We start from the raw sequence: 14,630 nt of genomic DNA on the forward strand, positions 1-14,630 counted from the left end.
TATTTTTAATGATCAATCATTCAATTCCTGAATCCTTGGAAAGTCCACAAGTTACATTTTGGGTTTCAGGGCTTTGTTTAGCCAACCAGGGGGAGAACTAGTGTTGGAGGGGAGGGGGGGAACTTTGCACAACTGTTGAGAAAATGCATTGTTGTTGGTAATCCTTTGGAAATTGAAATAGGGTGAGGCAGTGGCTCCTATGGGAGAGCGATGCAGTGGACACACACATGGCGGCGCCACACTAGAGCACTGCAGAGCCTGAGAAGTTGGTGCTAGCCACAGGGGGTACAGTGGATTGGGGCCAAGTGAGAGGAAGGTGAAGGGGCCACATCTGCCAAAATGCAGAGGGGAGAGCACTGTAGAAAATGAGCTTTCAAGTAACCAATGTCTCCTGCAGTCTGTTTTTTACTGTCACTGTGCACTGTTGATCCTACAACAACTTCTTCACAGTGGAGCATATTTTATTATGACAATACATACTGCGGGCAATGCAAAAAAAATCTCAAAACCAGGGGATAACACAAACTGTAACAGCAATGGGAATTTCCAGTACAATAATTTTTTGTTTACATCCAAAAATATGATTGAGTTAAAAAACTAATACAACCTGCATGGTGGGAACAACCCCAGGCTTTTAATCTCTGGCAACCCCCTTTCATATGCATAAAATCAAACAATAACAACTCACTTAACCAATAAGAGGGGAATTCATTGGTCAATTTCCCTATTATGCTAATAAACATGCGGTAAAACAGAGTTGCCGGTCCAACAATGACCCAGTAGGAGGCTAGTTTTTGTTTTTCTCTTTTGAACTCCACTAAAGCTATATCTCACTATTTACGGCCACAGTGTATGTCAAATTCAGAGCCCTGTTTCCTTGTTTGCTTGTGTTGTCCCGGTGCCAACATTTGCTAATTGTCCTCTCTGAATTTAGCAACTTGGTCTCTCTTCATTTCGGAGGCCCTGAAGTCCTAATGAGTAGAATTGTTGTCTGAAAGATGGCCCCCTTTTTTCCTTGCTGCGAAAGCACATTAGATCCAGACAGCTCATTTCCATTCCCCCTGTCATCTCTCTAGAAATGACGTGCAGTGCTTGAAACTGTTTATTTCCAAATTCAGACCTCCTCCGCGGCAGCCATCGGCTTCAATTACCAGTTTTTCCTGAGCGGAGCCATCAGGCAGCCTGACACTGAGGTCCAACCTAATTCCCACCTTCTCCAAAGTCAAGAGCATAATGTGCAGATAAAAAAGGTGGAAAATAGCCTGCCACTCATTAGCATGCAGCGCCTGCCTGTTCATTTGCTTGCTGCGAATGAAAGTTCTGACACTCAGCGCCTTGTGCAATGCGAGAATAGTCCTCTTCAGACTGCCTCCTGTCCTTACTGCCATGGAAAGGTCATCGGCAGAGGTGTGCGCTCACCGACCCACCTGGGACAGGGGTTAGCTGGGGGTATTGATTCAGGGGGAACCTCATTACCTGCTGAATCAACATATTATTGCCATGTTTCACCCAGCAGAATTGTTTACAAGTGTCTTTAGCGCGGGCAAAAGCCTGCTCTGGTGGGTCACGACTGCATTCATTAATCTCTGACCCCGGTGATTATGTGTTATCTGATACGCTGCTATCTGGCATGGCCGCATGAGCAGGGCCACTGGCCTGCATCGGCCTGGGCCCATTACAAGCCCTCTCTCTTTCTCTCTCCGTTTTTCTCTCCCTCTCCCCCTTGATCCCTCGTTCCCTCTGTCTGTGCTCCCTATGAATGTATCCATTAGCCTGCCGATGTGTAAATTGTTTTCACCTGCACTGCGGGCAGATGGGGAGCAGTGTCTCTGTCGTGATTTCCTATGCATGAGCTTTCTAATCAGTCGGAGAGTAACATGATTCCCTTGCTCCTTGCTCGAAAAAAAGGTGAGCTTGCACGAGCATGCACACATACATCGCATACATACACACGCATGTTCTCGCACTCACAATCTGCAATCAATATGCATGCTGTGTTGTGGGGATATTGATGCAGTGGTGCCGGTGACAGGGTTCATTATGAGCTCGCCTTACAACACGCTGATGGCTTAATACAGGGGAGAGGCACTGGGCCTGAGATGATCCCTGCCTCTTCCATTCCCAATTTCAGTTCAAATCGAAAGGATAATTTGACCTGGAAGACTAAACCCACATAAGCGCCATGATATCCAGTAGCAGTGTCAACCGAGTGTGACCCATGGAAGAGACAGGAGAGGTTGCCCCTCACACAAACAAATAAAGCATTCCCTAATGCATTAATGTGGAAGTGACATGTGCCCTTTGGCATCTCCTGGAGAACGGGGTCAAATGGGCCATCCAGGACTGGATTGGCTCTTTGAATGTAGGAAGAGATGCTCATATAATGAGCTGTCTATTCCTGGCTACTCAGACAGGACGGACCCTGGTTTTATATGTAGAATGCCGTATAGAAATTGCTGATTAAATCTTCCATTATTGCATTTTTACTGTATATGAATAATGTTTTTGAAATTATGCTGTAAAACAGACCAACATTCTATAGTCCTAGAATGCGATGCATGAAGATACTAGCACAGCATCTGTATTGGCAGATAAAGGCTTTAAAATCATATGTTGTTATCAGACAAAAATAAACGTTTCCTTTCATTATGGGCCGATAAAAAAAAGATAATGCATAGGCAATTCAAAATGTTGAAGTAGTAGGTGCAAAAACAATATTTCTATAACAATATACTGTATGTCGGCGGTGTTGCCAGCCTGTTGGAGTGGGGTAGCATTTTCTGATTTGTTTAAACATATATCGGAAAAATAATGAAAGAATGTATGTATTACATGTAGCTTAAGTTGAAGAATTGTGCCCACTGAATGTGGACAGTTTCAAAAGCATTCTATTTTATATCTGCATCTGCCAATGAGCCGTCATGCTTACAGGAGGAATGATGATAGTTCAAATGTATTCTCTGCAATAAGGTGGAAATATGGGTGTATACAGGTATCTGCAATCGGCCAAAATAAGTTGTCAAATATCAGCAAAAAATGTAAAAATATTATTATTATATAAGTGAACCCAAGTGTAATGTTTTCAAAAACCTGAGTATAATGGAACATACAGGGTACAAATGCACAGTGACACAAGATCAAAAACACACACAAGCTGTCCACTAGTTCAGCACCAATAATAGGTTCACTTCAGTGAAAAATACCTGCTGCCTTCCAGCCTGAGCTGGTAAACATGGAGGTGGAAGGGCACTGTCTTAACAAGGCCGGGGATCAGTGTAACCAGCCGGGCCAACTACAGGAGCAAACATGAAGCCCCTGCTGTCAGATGCCTGACCCGAACCGCCCAGCCCACAGGAATCTCATCATCTGACAACCACACACGCTGCCCTTACTCGCTGCTTTGCACCTGTGTAGCTCTCAGCTGTCTCTCAAAATCCAGGCTCACAGACTCCTGTCAAACTCAGAGATGATCCTCTGCTTCCTGTCTCTCTCGCCCATTGACAGGGTCTGCTTGTGGGCCGTGAACATGTGAAAATGATTGGAAGGGTGAGACTCACTAGTGGCGGATGTCCAAGGGAAAGAATAACAAAAATGAAAGAAAATAAGAGAATGAATCCACTCTGCAAACTACGACATCACAAGGCGTGCATGCACTAACAACAGGCCACTGTCATTAGACCTGGGAGTCTTTGTTCACAACCACACTGAAGCATTGTGCTCTCAGACAGCACTCGAGACTGGCCTGATGTTTATTCAAATAACCAACAAGTGCAGCATCATGCACAATCTGATCTCCTCACTCATCCTGAGTGATAGAAGGAAAGAAAAATAAATTTTAAAGAACGAATAACAGAAAAAGTACCTAATGTGTTTTGACACTGCCTAGAACAGACTCTTGGTGTTCTATCTCTTCATAAGTTGTAACTGGAAAAGCAAGCATTGGAAACTAGTTCCCCTCCACCCGATTCTATGTTGTCAGCTTTCTTTTCCGTGAAATTATAAAAAGGGATTTGTTGCAGCTTTTCATCCACTTGATAGCACTTAACTAATTGCTGTCTTCTCATAGACAAAATTGCACTCGCAAAACATACACACACAAATAAACCACAGGCAGGCAGGCACACGTGTGCACACACACACAAATGTACTGTTATATTTTGTACCCTTTTTAAAATCAGCCCTGGGTCTGAACAGATACTACTAATATCATCATCTGGACACATTTAATCTTTTTTAATATATCTTTGTGAAAATCAAGCTATACCTGTGCCAACTACAAGTGGCTACTTTTTGAAACGATTATAAAAGCCCGGTCAAATCTCTTCCGCTAGTGGTATCAGCCAATTATAGAAACAAGTGACCATTGAATTAACACATGGAACTTGAAAGCTTTTGCACTCTGATGTAGAATGCTCTCCGGAAAAAAATATGTCAGACCTTAATTTGCAATTGCACAGGGAGTCACCCGAGTCCTGTGAAAACAATGGGCTTTAGCTCAATGGAAACACAATGGCATTGTAAATGTTCAAATGTGTTGATAAATGTCACAGTTCTTCCTCAACATTTTTTGTAAATGCTATCCGGACAGGACTATGAATGAATGAATAACAAATGTTCAGATTAAGTTGATTTTAAACTTGCAACAATAGGCAACTCCTGCGCCTTTTTTCCTTCATAGATGAGAACTGAGGATTTGCATTAACCCCAAACACTGCTTCAGTATCTAGGTGATAGTGAAAGGAGTGAAGGGAGAGCCATGAAAACCAGAGCTGTGGAAGAGCAGCCACAAAAGACAGATAAACCCAACGCCACAGAGAGGTGAGCCAACTGTTCCAAGTCTCACACAAGGGGAGGAAGAAAAAGGGGAGGGGGCGGAGAAGATAATTTAGCATTTGTGTAAGCTGTTTATCAAATTATTAACTGCACAGATGTTTCTGACTAGCTAGGGGCTGAACATGGGCTCTGCCAGGGAGGGGAACAAAGGTCTGAAGGATTCAACGGAGATGTGCACTGAATATCAATTTAATTTACTAGCTGTTAATTCTTATGCAAATTGTGACCTCCGTTAGGGCATATCAATGGCCGTACGCATTGTGTATGTCTCCAGAGGAGCAGCAGGCAGACACACAGTATAAAACGACAAATAGGAAAAATCATATTTTCCGAGTAGCCATTTATTAAATCCAATTTATAAAACGTATGCATGGCACTTTTTTAGTTTTTACTGATAAATCAGATGTAAAGGCTATACCAACTTTATCATCAAAACGTTTTTTGTTAAGCACCATATAGGCTGTAAACATTTAACACTAGAACCGCCAGAGGTCGCTGTATACCTAAAACCGCCAACGGGTAAAATGTACCCGGTATTGATTTGCAAGGTACAATGTTCTTTTATTTATCATACAGAACAGTGAGTTTTGATCGCACAGGGATGACATTTATACCAATAGAATTTGTGGACTCTCGGCTTTTCATATTATATAGTTTGTGCAGATAGCATGAAGTATAAAATATCGCTACAAGTGCTGATTCAAACGCAGTGTTAGACTTGTGTTTTGTTTAGGTACAAATCTCTCAATCTCTCTCTATCTATCTATAACTATCTATCGATCCATCTGTAATGTTCTGTTCTATGGACATAATTGTCTACATAAACAGACGACGCGGACTACTTCTCTCATTCCGAGTGTCCATCTTTATTCAACTGGCACGTAACCTGCACACATGCATTACGTCCTCAACGGGAGCTATTCATCCAAGATCTTGTATTCTCCAAGATGTTACACTATCTATCTATCTATATCTATATCTATATCTCTCTCTCTCTCTCTCTCTCTCTCTCTCTCTCTCTCTCTCTCTCTCTCTCTCTCTCTCTCTCGAACCGCAGTAGACAAAAGGCGTTGCTATAGCAACACGTCCTGTTTACGCTGCATTTTCTGAGGTAAATATTACCCGCTGGCGGATATGGGTATAAATAGCAATTTATTTGCCGATTTTTTCAATCTGACTTCCTATTGACAATTTTTAACAACAGAGGGTGCTATATAACACACTTTCAGGAAAAGTCAAGGACTGGGAGACTTTAATATGTTATGGAGAAAAAGTTACATACAATAAAAAAACAGCTGTGGGTAAAATTTACCCATTGGTGGTTCTGAAGGAACTACTCAAGATAGATTCATGTAGCGGTATGAATGCAGTTGAAGAAAAAGAAAGATAAAATCGGTGTGGAAGAGCAAAAAGACAAATAATTATGAGCCTGGAAGTTATTCTGTGCATTTTCCTATGCAAAGTAACTGCAATCGGACTCACCAATATGCATTCGGCTTCATTAGTGTCTTTACTTTGGATGCAGTCTCACTCATGGTGCCAGCATCTTGATGAGTGTTCTGCCTGCCTGATACACAAAGTAAATGAGAAATAATGAGAAAACCGTGGTTGTGGATGTTGTCTATATTGTGAACCACATTAGTCTGAAAATGATTATTGCACAGCATGACATCCAACAAAGGTCGATCCCCGGCTTCAACCTCAGCTGTGCTCAGCTGGAACAGCAATGTTGCTAGTCCAATTTTCTTCATAACCTCCGAAGTACCGCCTTTCAGCTCTCTAAAGCACAAACAAAAAGCCTGGCATCAATATCAATTATACATGCAGGAGGCAAACAAGGGGATTTATTTGACAACAAATAGCCTCATAGAGAGATGCTGAATAGGGCAGATTAGCATTAGAAAAGGACAACAAAACTCCCCAGTTCAACAGCTAAAGAGCAATTTGATGGGACTGGAATTGGGGAAATTGCTTGATTAGGGTGTGCATTTGGATGAGGCTGTCCATTTCATAATCCCAGCAAGGATGTGTAGTGTTGTCGCTTTGACACAATGACATGCTGCTGCAGTCAAAACATGACATTATAAGAACTGTCAGTTGTGAACTTTGATAATGCAAGACAAGATCAGGGGATGATACAGTATCCAATGGGTAAATGAGACATCAGTGTGTATCTGATAGAGAGGGGGAGTCTTATCAAATGAAGATACATAAATCATTTTAATGGATGGTATTTAGCCCAGTAAGGTTACAGACAAATGTTGACAGGTTGGGCGAGTTTTCTAAAATATGAGGTTTTATATATATTTAACCTTAAAGGTATAATTTATACAGGATGTTTAATTGCCCTTGCACACAAATTACGACATTTAGAGCCAGTCATACTGTTGAAACGTATATCTAGTTATCACATGTTAAAAAAGTACTACAGTAGATGTTTACAGAAATATTCAAAGTGTTTCTTTGTAGTAAGTAGTATAGTTTTTCTTACCCGACACCTAACAGTTATTTTGAGACGGCAGGAACACACTTTTGTCGTAAACAACAACACTCTGCAAGGCCAAACAAAATATCGAAGGGGGGCTTGCGGTGGATGTGAGGCTCGCGCCTGCACCACCACCACGTGCTCTGTGTTTATCAGCAATGCTTTCTGGGAAGCGGTGCTCATGGTAACCAATGTAAACACCGGCCATCCTCCTCCTCCTCATCTTACTCGTCTTTGCAGCGCATAAGCGGGAGAAAATTGCAAACATGGCTCGCAGTGAGGATCAGTATTATGAGAAGATAACATCGATTCAACAGAGCATGCATAAAAGGTGAGGTTTCCTTATATTGTTGTTAACGATACGAGGTCTAGTGTAGACTGCGGACTCGAGTTGTGCTCTGGGCCGCCTGGTAGCATCCTCCTGCAGGCAGACTGCAGGCTAGCTGCTCAGCTAACCAGCGAAGTCTGAAGAATTAGCTGCATTATAACTCGTTTCTGGTAGTCTGTTTACTTTGTAGGTTACACGAAGATAACAGCAGTTATATTGCGGTTGTTCTTGTAATACATGAATGGAAAGCTAACCCTACATAACTGAGTGTTATCGTTGCTAATTAGCCAACGTTCCAATGAAGCTAACCTTCGTGCTTGTGTATGTAAGTAAGTAAGTAACAGGAATATCAGCATAAGCATACACATGTAGCAGATATTTTTGCAATGAATTCGCATGCTAACATTAGCACACACACTACGGTTAGTTTGTTAACGAGTAAATATATAATTACCCCTAATATTGGTGATCATTTGCCGTCAATTAGCCTAGCAAACCACGGGGATGCTGCAGGGTGTGGGTGACAGCCCTTCTGACTCTGTGTGCAGGGAGAAGCGGAGGCTGCAGCTGGAGAGGGAACTGTTTGCTTACTCCAGATCTGATAAAAGAATGTAAGTTATACGGATTACTTTATAGAAAAAAAGAGACTACTTTACCTTGTTCTCACACCTTGACTTTCATATTAAGCTGTACCTTTGATAGATGAGATATTTAAGTAGAAAGACATTTCTATAAATGTAGCTTTGCTCAAGTAAATTAACTTAAGTACTGTTCAACTTTAAACCTATACTACACTACATCACAAAGGGACATCTTGTACTCTTACTTTTTACACCACTATGTTATTATGTGACATATTCAATTACTAGTAACAACATATTGAAGTAACTTTAAAAATATGTTGTGTGATGATCTAATATTATTTGTATTACCCGAAACAAGTCATGGGTTGACAGAAGATTAGTTGACAACAATTGTTGCTAATTCAAGTACTTTTTTGTGTATAACATGTCATAGTTCCAGCTTCTAAAATGTAAAGCTTTGCTTCTATTCCTAAAGATTAATTGTGTAAATGTAATTTTCAGTTTTGATGACTTTTATGACTAAAGTTAAATGTCAATACATTTAAGGTGTAGTATAAGTACTTCTACCTAAACAAACGATGTAAATACTGTCTCCATCACTGTTTTCAGCATAGCCATATAAGCATTTTTATTTGGAATGATGTAAAAAAGACCCCTGGATTTTATCTGATTTGTCTTTTGTTAAAAATATAAACAGTAAGTTGAACAGCCATTTTTTATTGCAAATTGATTCTAGTAAATATGAACATGCCATTTAAAAACAGCTGATACGAGAGTTGGGAATACGATTTGCATTTAAAGCATATTGTGCTTAACCTATTCTTTTGAGAAGTCAAGCTCTTGTTTTTTTGACAATGCTCCTTGATAATATTTCTCTGAAATAATAGCTCTCCATTGCCTTCAGCTCACAGATAAAGTGTTCCAAACTGCGCAGTTATCTCAAAGAAATCTGTGACAGGGAAGCACAAGCGAAAATGAGAAACCTTGAGCTTCTGAGAGATGTGGAGTGCATAGAAATTAGCATGAAGGAATATCGTCCTAACCATGGCCCCCTGCAACAACAAAAGGTAAAACACACACACACACGCACACACACCATTTCAATTGTTCAGTGTAGCAGCTTTCTCATTATGGAGTTTTATTTAAAAACATCTTTGCAAAAATCTTGCCATGGGGGTTTACCCAGGTTGACACAATTGTACATTTTTCTAAAAAGCAGTATTTAAATATAGTTTAACTATTTTATATTTATTTTGCAGTACTTTGTGCTCAGTAAATACTACCCAACATACTGGGACAGGGAACAAGAACAATAAACTCACAGGCCTACAATATAATGAAACATTTGCCTTAATGATGTGCAGTAATGAACATGGAGTAGACATGTTTGCTTGCAATTGCTTGATGTGACAATAGTAAACACTCAAACTGTGCAATTTATCACGACAGGCAAATGAACGAGGGAGAAAACAATGAGCCAGTCAGATTATCACTTAAAACTCAACGACAGTGCTTGACAGCTTAATATCAAATTAACAAAATTGGCTAATTATGACTCGCTGAGTTAATTGCCCAATATAGAGACTGTGAAGTGCTCCAGAGGTTTAGTCATTCTCTCCCCTCAAGCAGTTGGTTATTTCCTCTTGATGCTTTATGAGTCCGACATGTCTGTTGTTATTTTGGTTGTCCTGCTGCTTTGTCTCCTTTGTCTGAAGTCACCTAGATTTTTCACTTTTAACTCTGATTGGTGCAATGAAAAACATAACGGGAAGTTACACATAATGATGTGCTTAAATGTATGACATGTTTCAGTGTATGTTTGTTTATTGGTTGTGCAAAAACTTTCAAATACCGAGTGGGTAAATTAGAAATTGGGTAAAGCTGTCTTTTAATTGCCTGCTTCTCTGAACCGTCATTGTTTTGATGAAAAGCTTTGGCATGTTTGAGTTAATCCAAGTGCCCTTAAAATGGCCATTGGTTGTTTTTAATTGAAGTTGGATTAAGGCAGTTTAGTCTGGCCGGTCAGATAAATGCTAAAGGGTGTCAGCAGCTACACAGAGGACACTCGCTTGGGAAAACCCGTTGTGATTGACTGATCCTTGACGCTGTCACATTTTTCTTTTCAAACCTTCTGATTTTACCCACATTCAGATAATATTCAACAACACTATCACAACAATATAACAGTCACATCCTAGCACGCAGTGTTAGTTTGCCTGTCAGTTAAATATCTTGACTATCACCTTTGTGTCATTTGTCTGCTCTTATCTTAATCTAATATTCTCTTTATTCTGTCTTTACATCTCCTACAGGCTGACTTTTTCAAAAAGATTTCTAGATTTATGGAAGCAAAGACGAATATGGAGAAAGAACTTGATGCAGCAAAGGTAATGCTAGGATGTTCAAACTGAATACTATAAGAATTGCATTCATATCTAGGGTGTATGAATTTGTACTTGATGTATCTATGTCCTGTGTGACCTCTGTCGTATGTTTGTTTTATCACATATATTTTCATGGTTAAAAATAGCAGTTGCTTTACTTACGTTAGATCCTTCCTTTTTGAAATGTTTACACCATCTATGCAAATCTCAGTTCTATCAAGCTGTGTTTTCAGCTTTGGAATAACAAAGGAAAGTAGACATTATGCCTGGTAAATCTGTAGAGGAGTCTACATTTAAACTGTGTATCGGTAATAGCACAGGTGTCCTAATCCTAGCTGGTGCATCTGTACAAGCGATGTAGTTCAAGTCCATCGCTGCTTTCTCCCTTCACTTAAAGCAGTTAAAGCTCTTTTTAGATGAAATGTCTAAGACATCTCATAATAACTTGGAGCATGCTGTCTAGAGCAGTCACTTGTAACTGTGTGCAAAACCCCCGTCAGCTTGTCGATATTGTAATGAGCAAAATGGTACCGTCACTCCATTATGCATACAAGCCATTGGCTGGCAGTGTGCATGTCCCTCGGGCTGCAGCATTCATTAAGGGAAGCTTACCGGACTGAAAGCTGGAGACAGATGATAACGGGATATGATTTTCATATTTAATACATTCCTTGGAAGAGCACACGCGTGCCACAGATTGATAGAAGAATCAATTGCTACTTTAGTGAAACACTTTCTACTTTGCCCTGCAGCTACCGATGGAATCACTCAGCCAAGAAATTAACTTTTCCTCTTTTTTTTTACCTACTTTGTGGATCTGCTGGGCAGGCTGCATGGTTTACAGTGAATGTTATTAAGCAGCTAACTGTTTGGTATTTAAGACGCTTATCAGAAAAGAAACAGAAGCCATGCTTTTTGTTATTATGTTTGGAGGGAGGCTTTTTTGCTTCACCCCCCCCAGCCCCCCGTCCCTTCTCGGTGACATTGCCGACATGAATCAAAACTTGTCCTAAAGGATTTTCTAATAAGATGAAAAGTTAAAACATTGATCTTGAGACATTTTTCTGAAAGCTGTTTGTAAAAAAGAATTCTGACCTTGGCCCAAATGAGCCACACTTATTCCAATTTTTTAAGCAAGAAATTAAATGTCTTTGAAGATCAGATTTATTTGAAAAAAAAACATTTTTATAACAGAATGGAAATGTCTAAATACAGTGATTTTTATTTTCTTACTTATTTGCAGGTTGACGCTGTGCACAGACAGCTCCAGGACAGCTCCCTCTCTCATCCAGTTAGGGACTCTACACAACCATCAGCAGTCATTTCTATGGCCGCCAGACCTCCAGAGGGTCTGACGCTGAAGCTGGCACCACAAGTGTACACTCACACCAAGCATTGCATCGTTCACCCAATCGCAGCATGCACTCCCGCGAACGTCTACCAAGTGGCCTTTTGAAGGACTTCAGAGTTGGCGGAGAGGATGCCGCCGGCAACCGAGCACATTTATCAGATGACATTTCAGGCTCAAACGATTCCCCAGACGGCTGTAATTTGAGTGACAAACATGAAAGAACGATGGTGATGCTCCCATCTGTCCGCGCATTAACAGGCGCAGCTGGCGATGTGCCTTTTGGAAGTGATGATGAACAAGAACCATCACCTTTAGTGACCTTGACGGGGCCTGAGAAGAAACCCAGCAGCAGTAGGCTCATGAAGACTGGGAATTCCCCTGTAGAGCACTCTGACCCCCGAGAAGCGGCTCATCAGCCACCCATAATGGAAGATGTGGAGAGAGCTCTCGGCCATTTCCTGCCTCAAACCACTTTCGGAGAAGAAGCTGAAGATATACCAGGTTTGCAATGCTGTTTCTTATGCTTATTATAGAATATTTGTATAGTTTTAACTGAAATGTGTTTACTTTCAGGTAGAGATGAGAGCGTCAGCACACCTAGCTCTGATGTGCAGCTGTCCGAGAGCACTGCTAGCGACCTGTCCATTTCCCTGACACAATCTGAGCTGGATGAGGATCCACCAGAGGGTGTGGCACCTGAGAGAAATACCACTTCTGACTGGAGCGATGATCAAAATCAACACAGTCCTGAAACCTCCCTTCACTCTGATGGGTCCAAAAACAAACCCCAGTCAAACGGCCAATCCTCCGCTCCAGCGGTGACCTTGGAAAGGTAGAGTATTTAAGACTTCTGTACTTTGTTGTGTTGAATTGTCAAACTGCGTTGATGGGGGAAAACACCAACACTTCTTAAAATGTGCACAATGCAGTCAGTATTTTTTTTTTGCCAAGATTTAAGGCTAAGCAGGCTGAGGAAGAGGAATGTTGTGCACAGCCGAGCTGAACCACAGAGGGCTGTTAATGATAGGAGACAGCGTACAGTCCTTGCCACCATCACATCAGAGGCTGACAGAGAGGATTGTGGGAGTCACGGTCGGTGCCACCGCGCTCTCTGTGGCTCAGCGGCAGCAGCGGTGGTGGCAGTGATGCATCTTATAGGGAGAGCTCAGGACCTGTCACCAACAATATTGCCATAATCCAAGATAATGCTGTAACAGAGCAATTTTCTGCTCGAGAGACCTCAGGAAGTCCCCAGTGGAGGAGGAAATTTGTGGCACCATAGAGTGTTCTGGAGGGTGGGCATGTGGACAGCACTTACAGCCACAAATCCTTAGCGTGATGATGGCCTCTGAGTTGAAGGATCATTTTGGATGGGGTTAGAGCCACAGAAAATCCCATGTCTCTGCCTTTCCACTACGAAATACAGTATATAATGAACATGAGCTCCTATGCTCCTAAAAAGAACAGGAACACTTAATTTTTCTTGACCATATTCTGAGGGATAGTGTTACTTACATTATTCCTATTAATCATTATATGCATAGTTGCTTTAAGCTAAGCACCAAGTTGCACACTTATTTTGTTCTAACCAAAACCATTTTTTATTTTTCAGTGGGCTTTGCAACAACGTAGATACATCAGAGCATTTACAAGTAGGAAGTCAATCACTTACCGACCAAAATTATATTAAATGCCACAATTTAAATATTGCTTACCGCAAACATATTATTTTGTGTATTCAAATGTTCTAAAAATATCAAAAGTTGAACGTTTTTAATTTCTCTATGAGAGTACTGCATGTTTGTTTGTGCATGACTGTGTCTTTGTGTGGTCTACTATACTGTTTTATGGTGTGACCTCAAGAGGAACTGCAGTTAGCCTGCTCCAGGGAAACGATGGGAGGGGGCTGCAGCTTTCATTGTTAACACGGAGGGCTTCTGTGTGCGAGGAGAAAACCAGAGGCTTTGATGTAAAGCTCAGAGAGCGTCCAGTCTCTCTCTGTCTCTCTCTCTTTCGTAAGGTTAGAGTTTGTATCACTCCCTCCATTCAGCTCACCGTCAGGAAAAACAAGCCTGAGCAATTCATTAGATTATCCCATTATATTTCTCCTCCAGCATGGCTGGGGTGAGTGAGGGTACACGACTGAAATATCCTGCAGGTATTTTTTTCCTTCGAGACTCATCATAATGGCCTCCCTCTGTCCTCCTCTCAAATGTGTCGTCCCTGAACTGCACGATGGTTCTGCTTCATCGGTGGCAGTACGCCTTACAATTTAAGTTCTGAAAGATCCAATACTAGAGGTAAAATGAAAACAAATATGTAAAAGTTTTGCAATGTCATTCGAGTATTTAGCTTTATCTTTGCAAAGATGACTTGTATTTAGTGGTGTTGTTGCACATTGTCACACAGTACTGTGTACACTGTGTGGTGGGGTCCATCCCAGATTTTGCCTGGCAATCCCATGCTCAATGTGCTGTTATTACTTGTGGTTTTCCCATTCCTTTGTCTGTTATATTTGCCGTCTGTGCCAGCCCGGTGAGATTCCTCTGACACTAATCACTCCACAATGAGACCGTTCCGTGTGTTAAATCACACCGGAGCCAGTGCTGTACACTGGAGAGCAATATCGCTGCATAGAGGCTGACCCCTTCCTCACAATACGCGC

The 14,630-nt window shown here is 41.3% G+C and overlaps 1 protein-coding gene across 1 annotated transcript in view; it reads left to right on the forward strand.

The window, feature by feature from the left end:
• Positions 1–7,403: 7,403 nt before the first annotated feature.
• kiz (kizuna centrosomal protein) overlaps positions 7,404–14,630 on the forward strand; it is a 22,946-nt gene continuing 15,719 nt past the window's right edge. Inside the window, 7 exon segments of the mRNA XM_079692832.1 lie at positions 7,404–7,649; positions 8,195–8,257; positions 9,135–9,297; positions 10,543–10,617; positions 11,858–11,917; positions 11,920–12,466; positions 12,539–12,797. Of these exon segments, the coding sequence (XP_079548958.1) occupies positions 7,585–7,649; positions 8,195–8,257; positions 9,135–9,297; positions 10,543–10,617; positions 11,858–11,917; positions 11,920–12,466; positions 12,539–12,797 (1,232 nt within the window). The 5' untranslated portion in view covers positions 7,404–7,584.

Source organism: Notothenia rossii (assembly GCF_949606895.1).
Source record: "Notothenia rossii genome assembly, chromosome: 7".
NCBI lineage: Eukaryota > Metazoa > Chordata > Actinopteri > Perciformes > Nototheniidae > Notothenia > Notothenia rossii.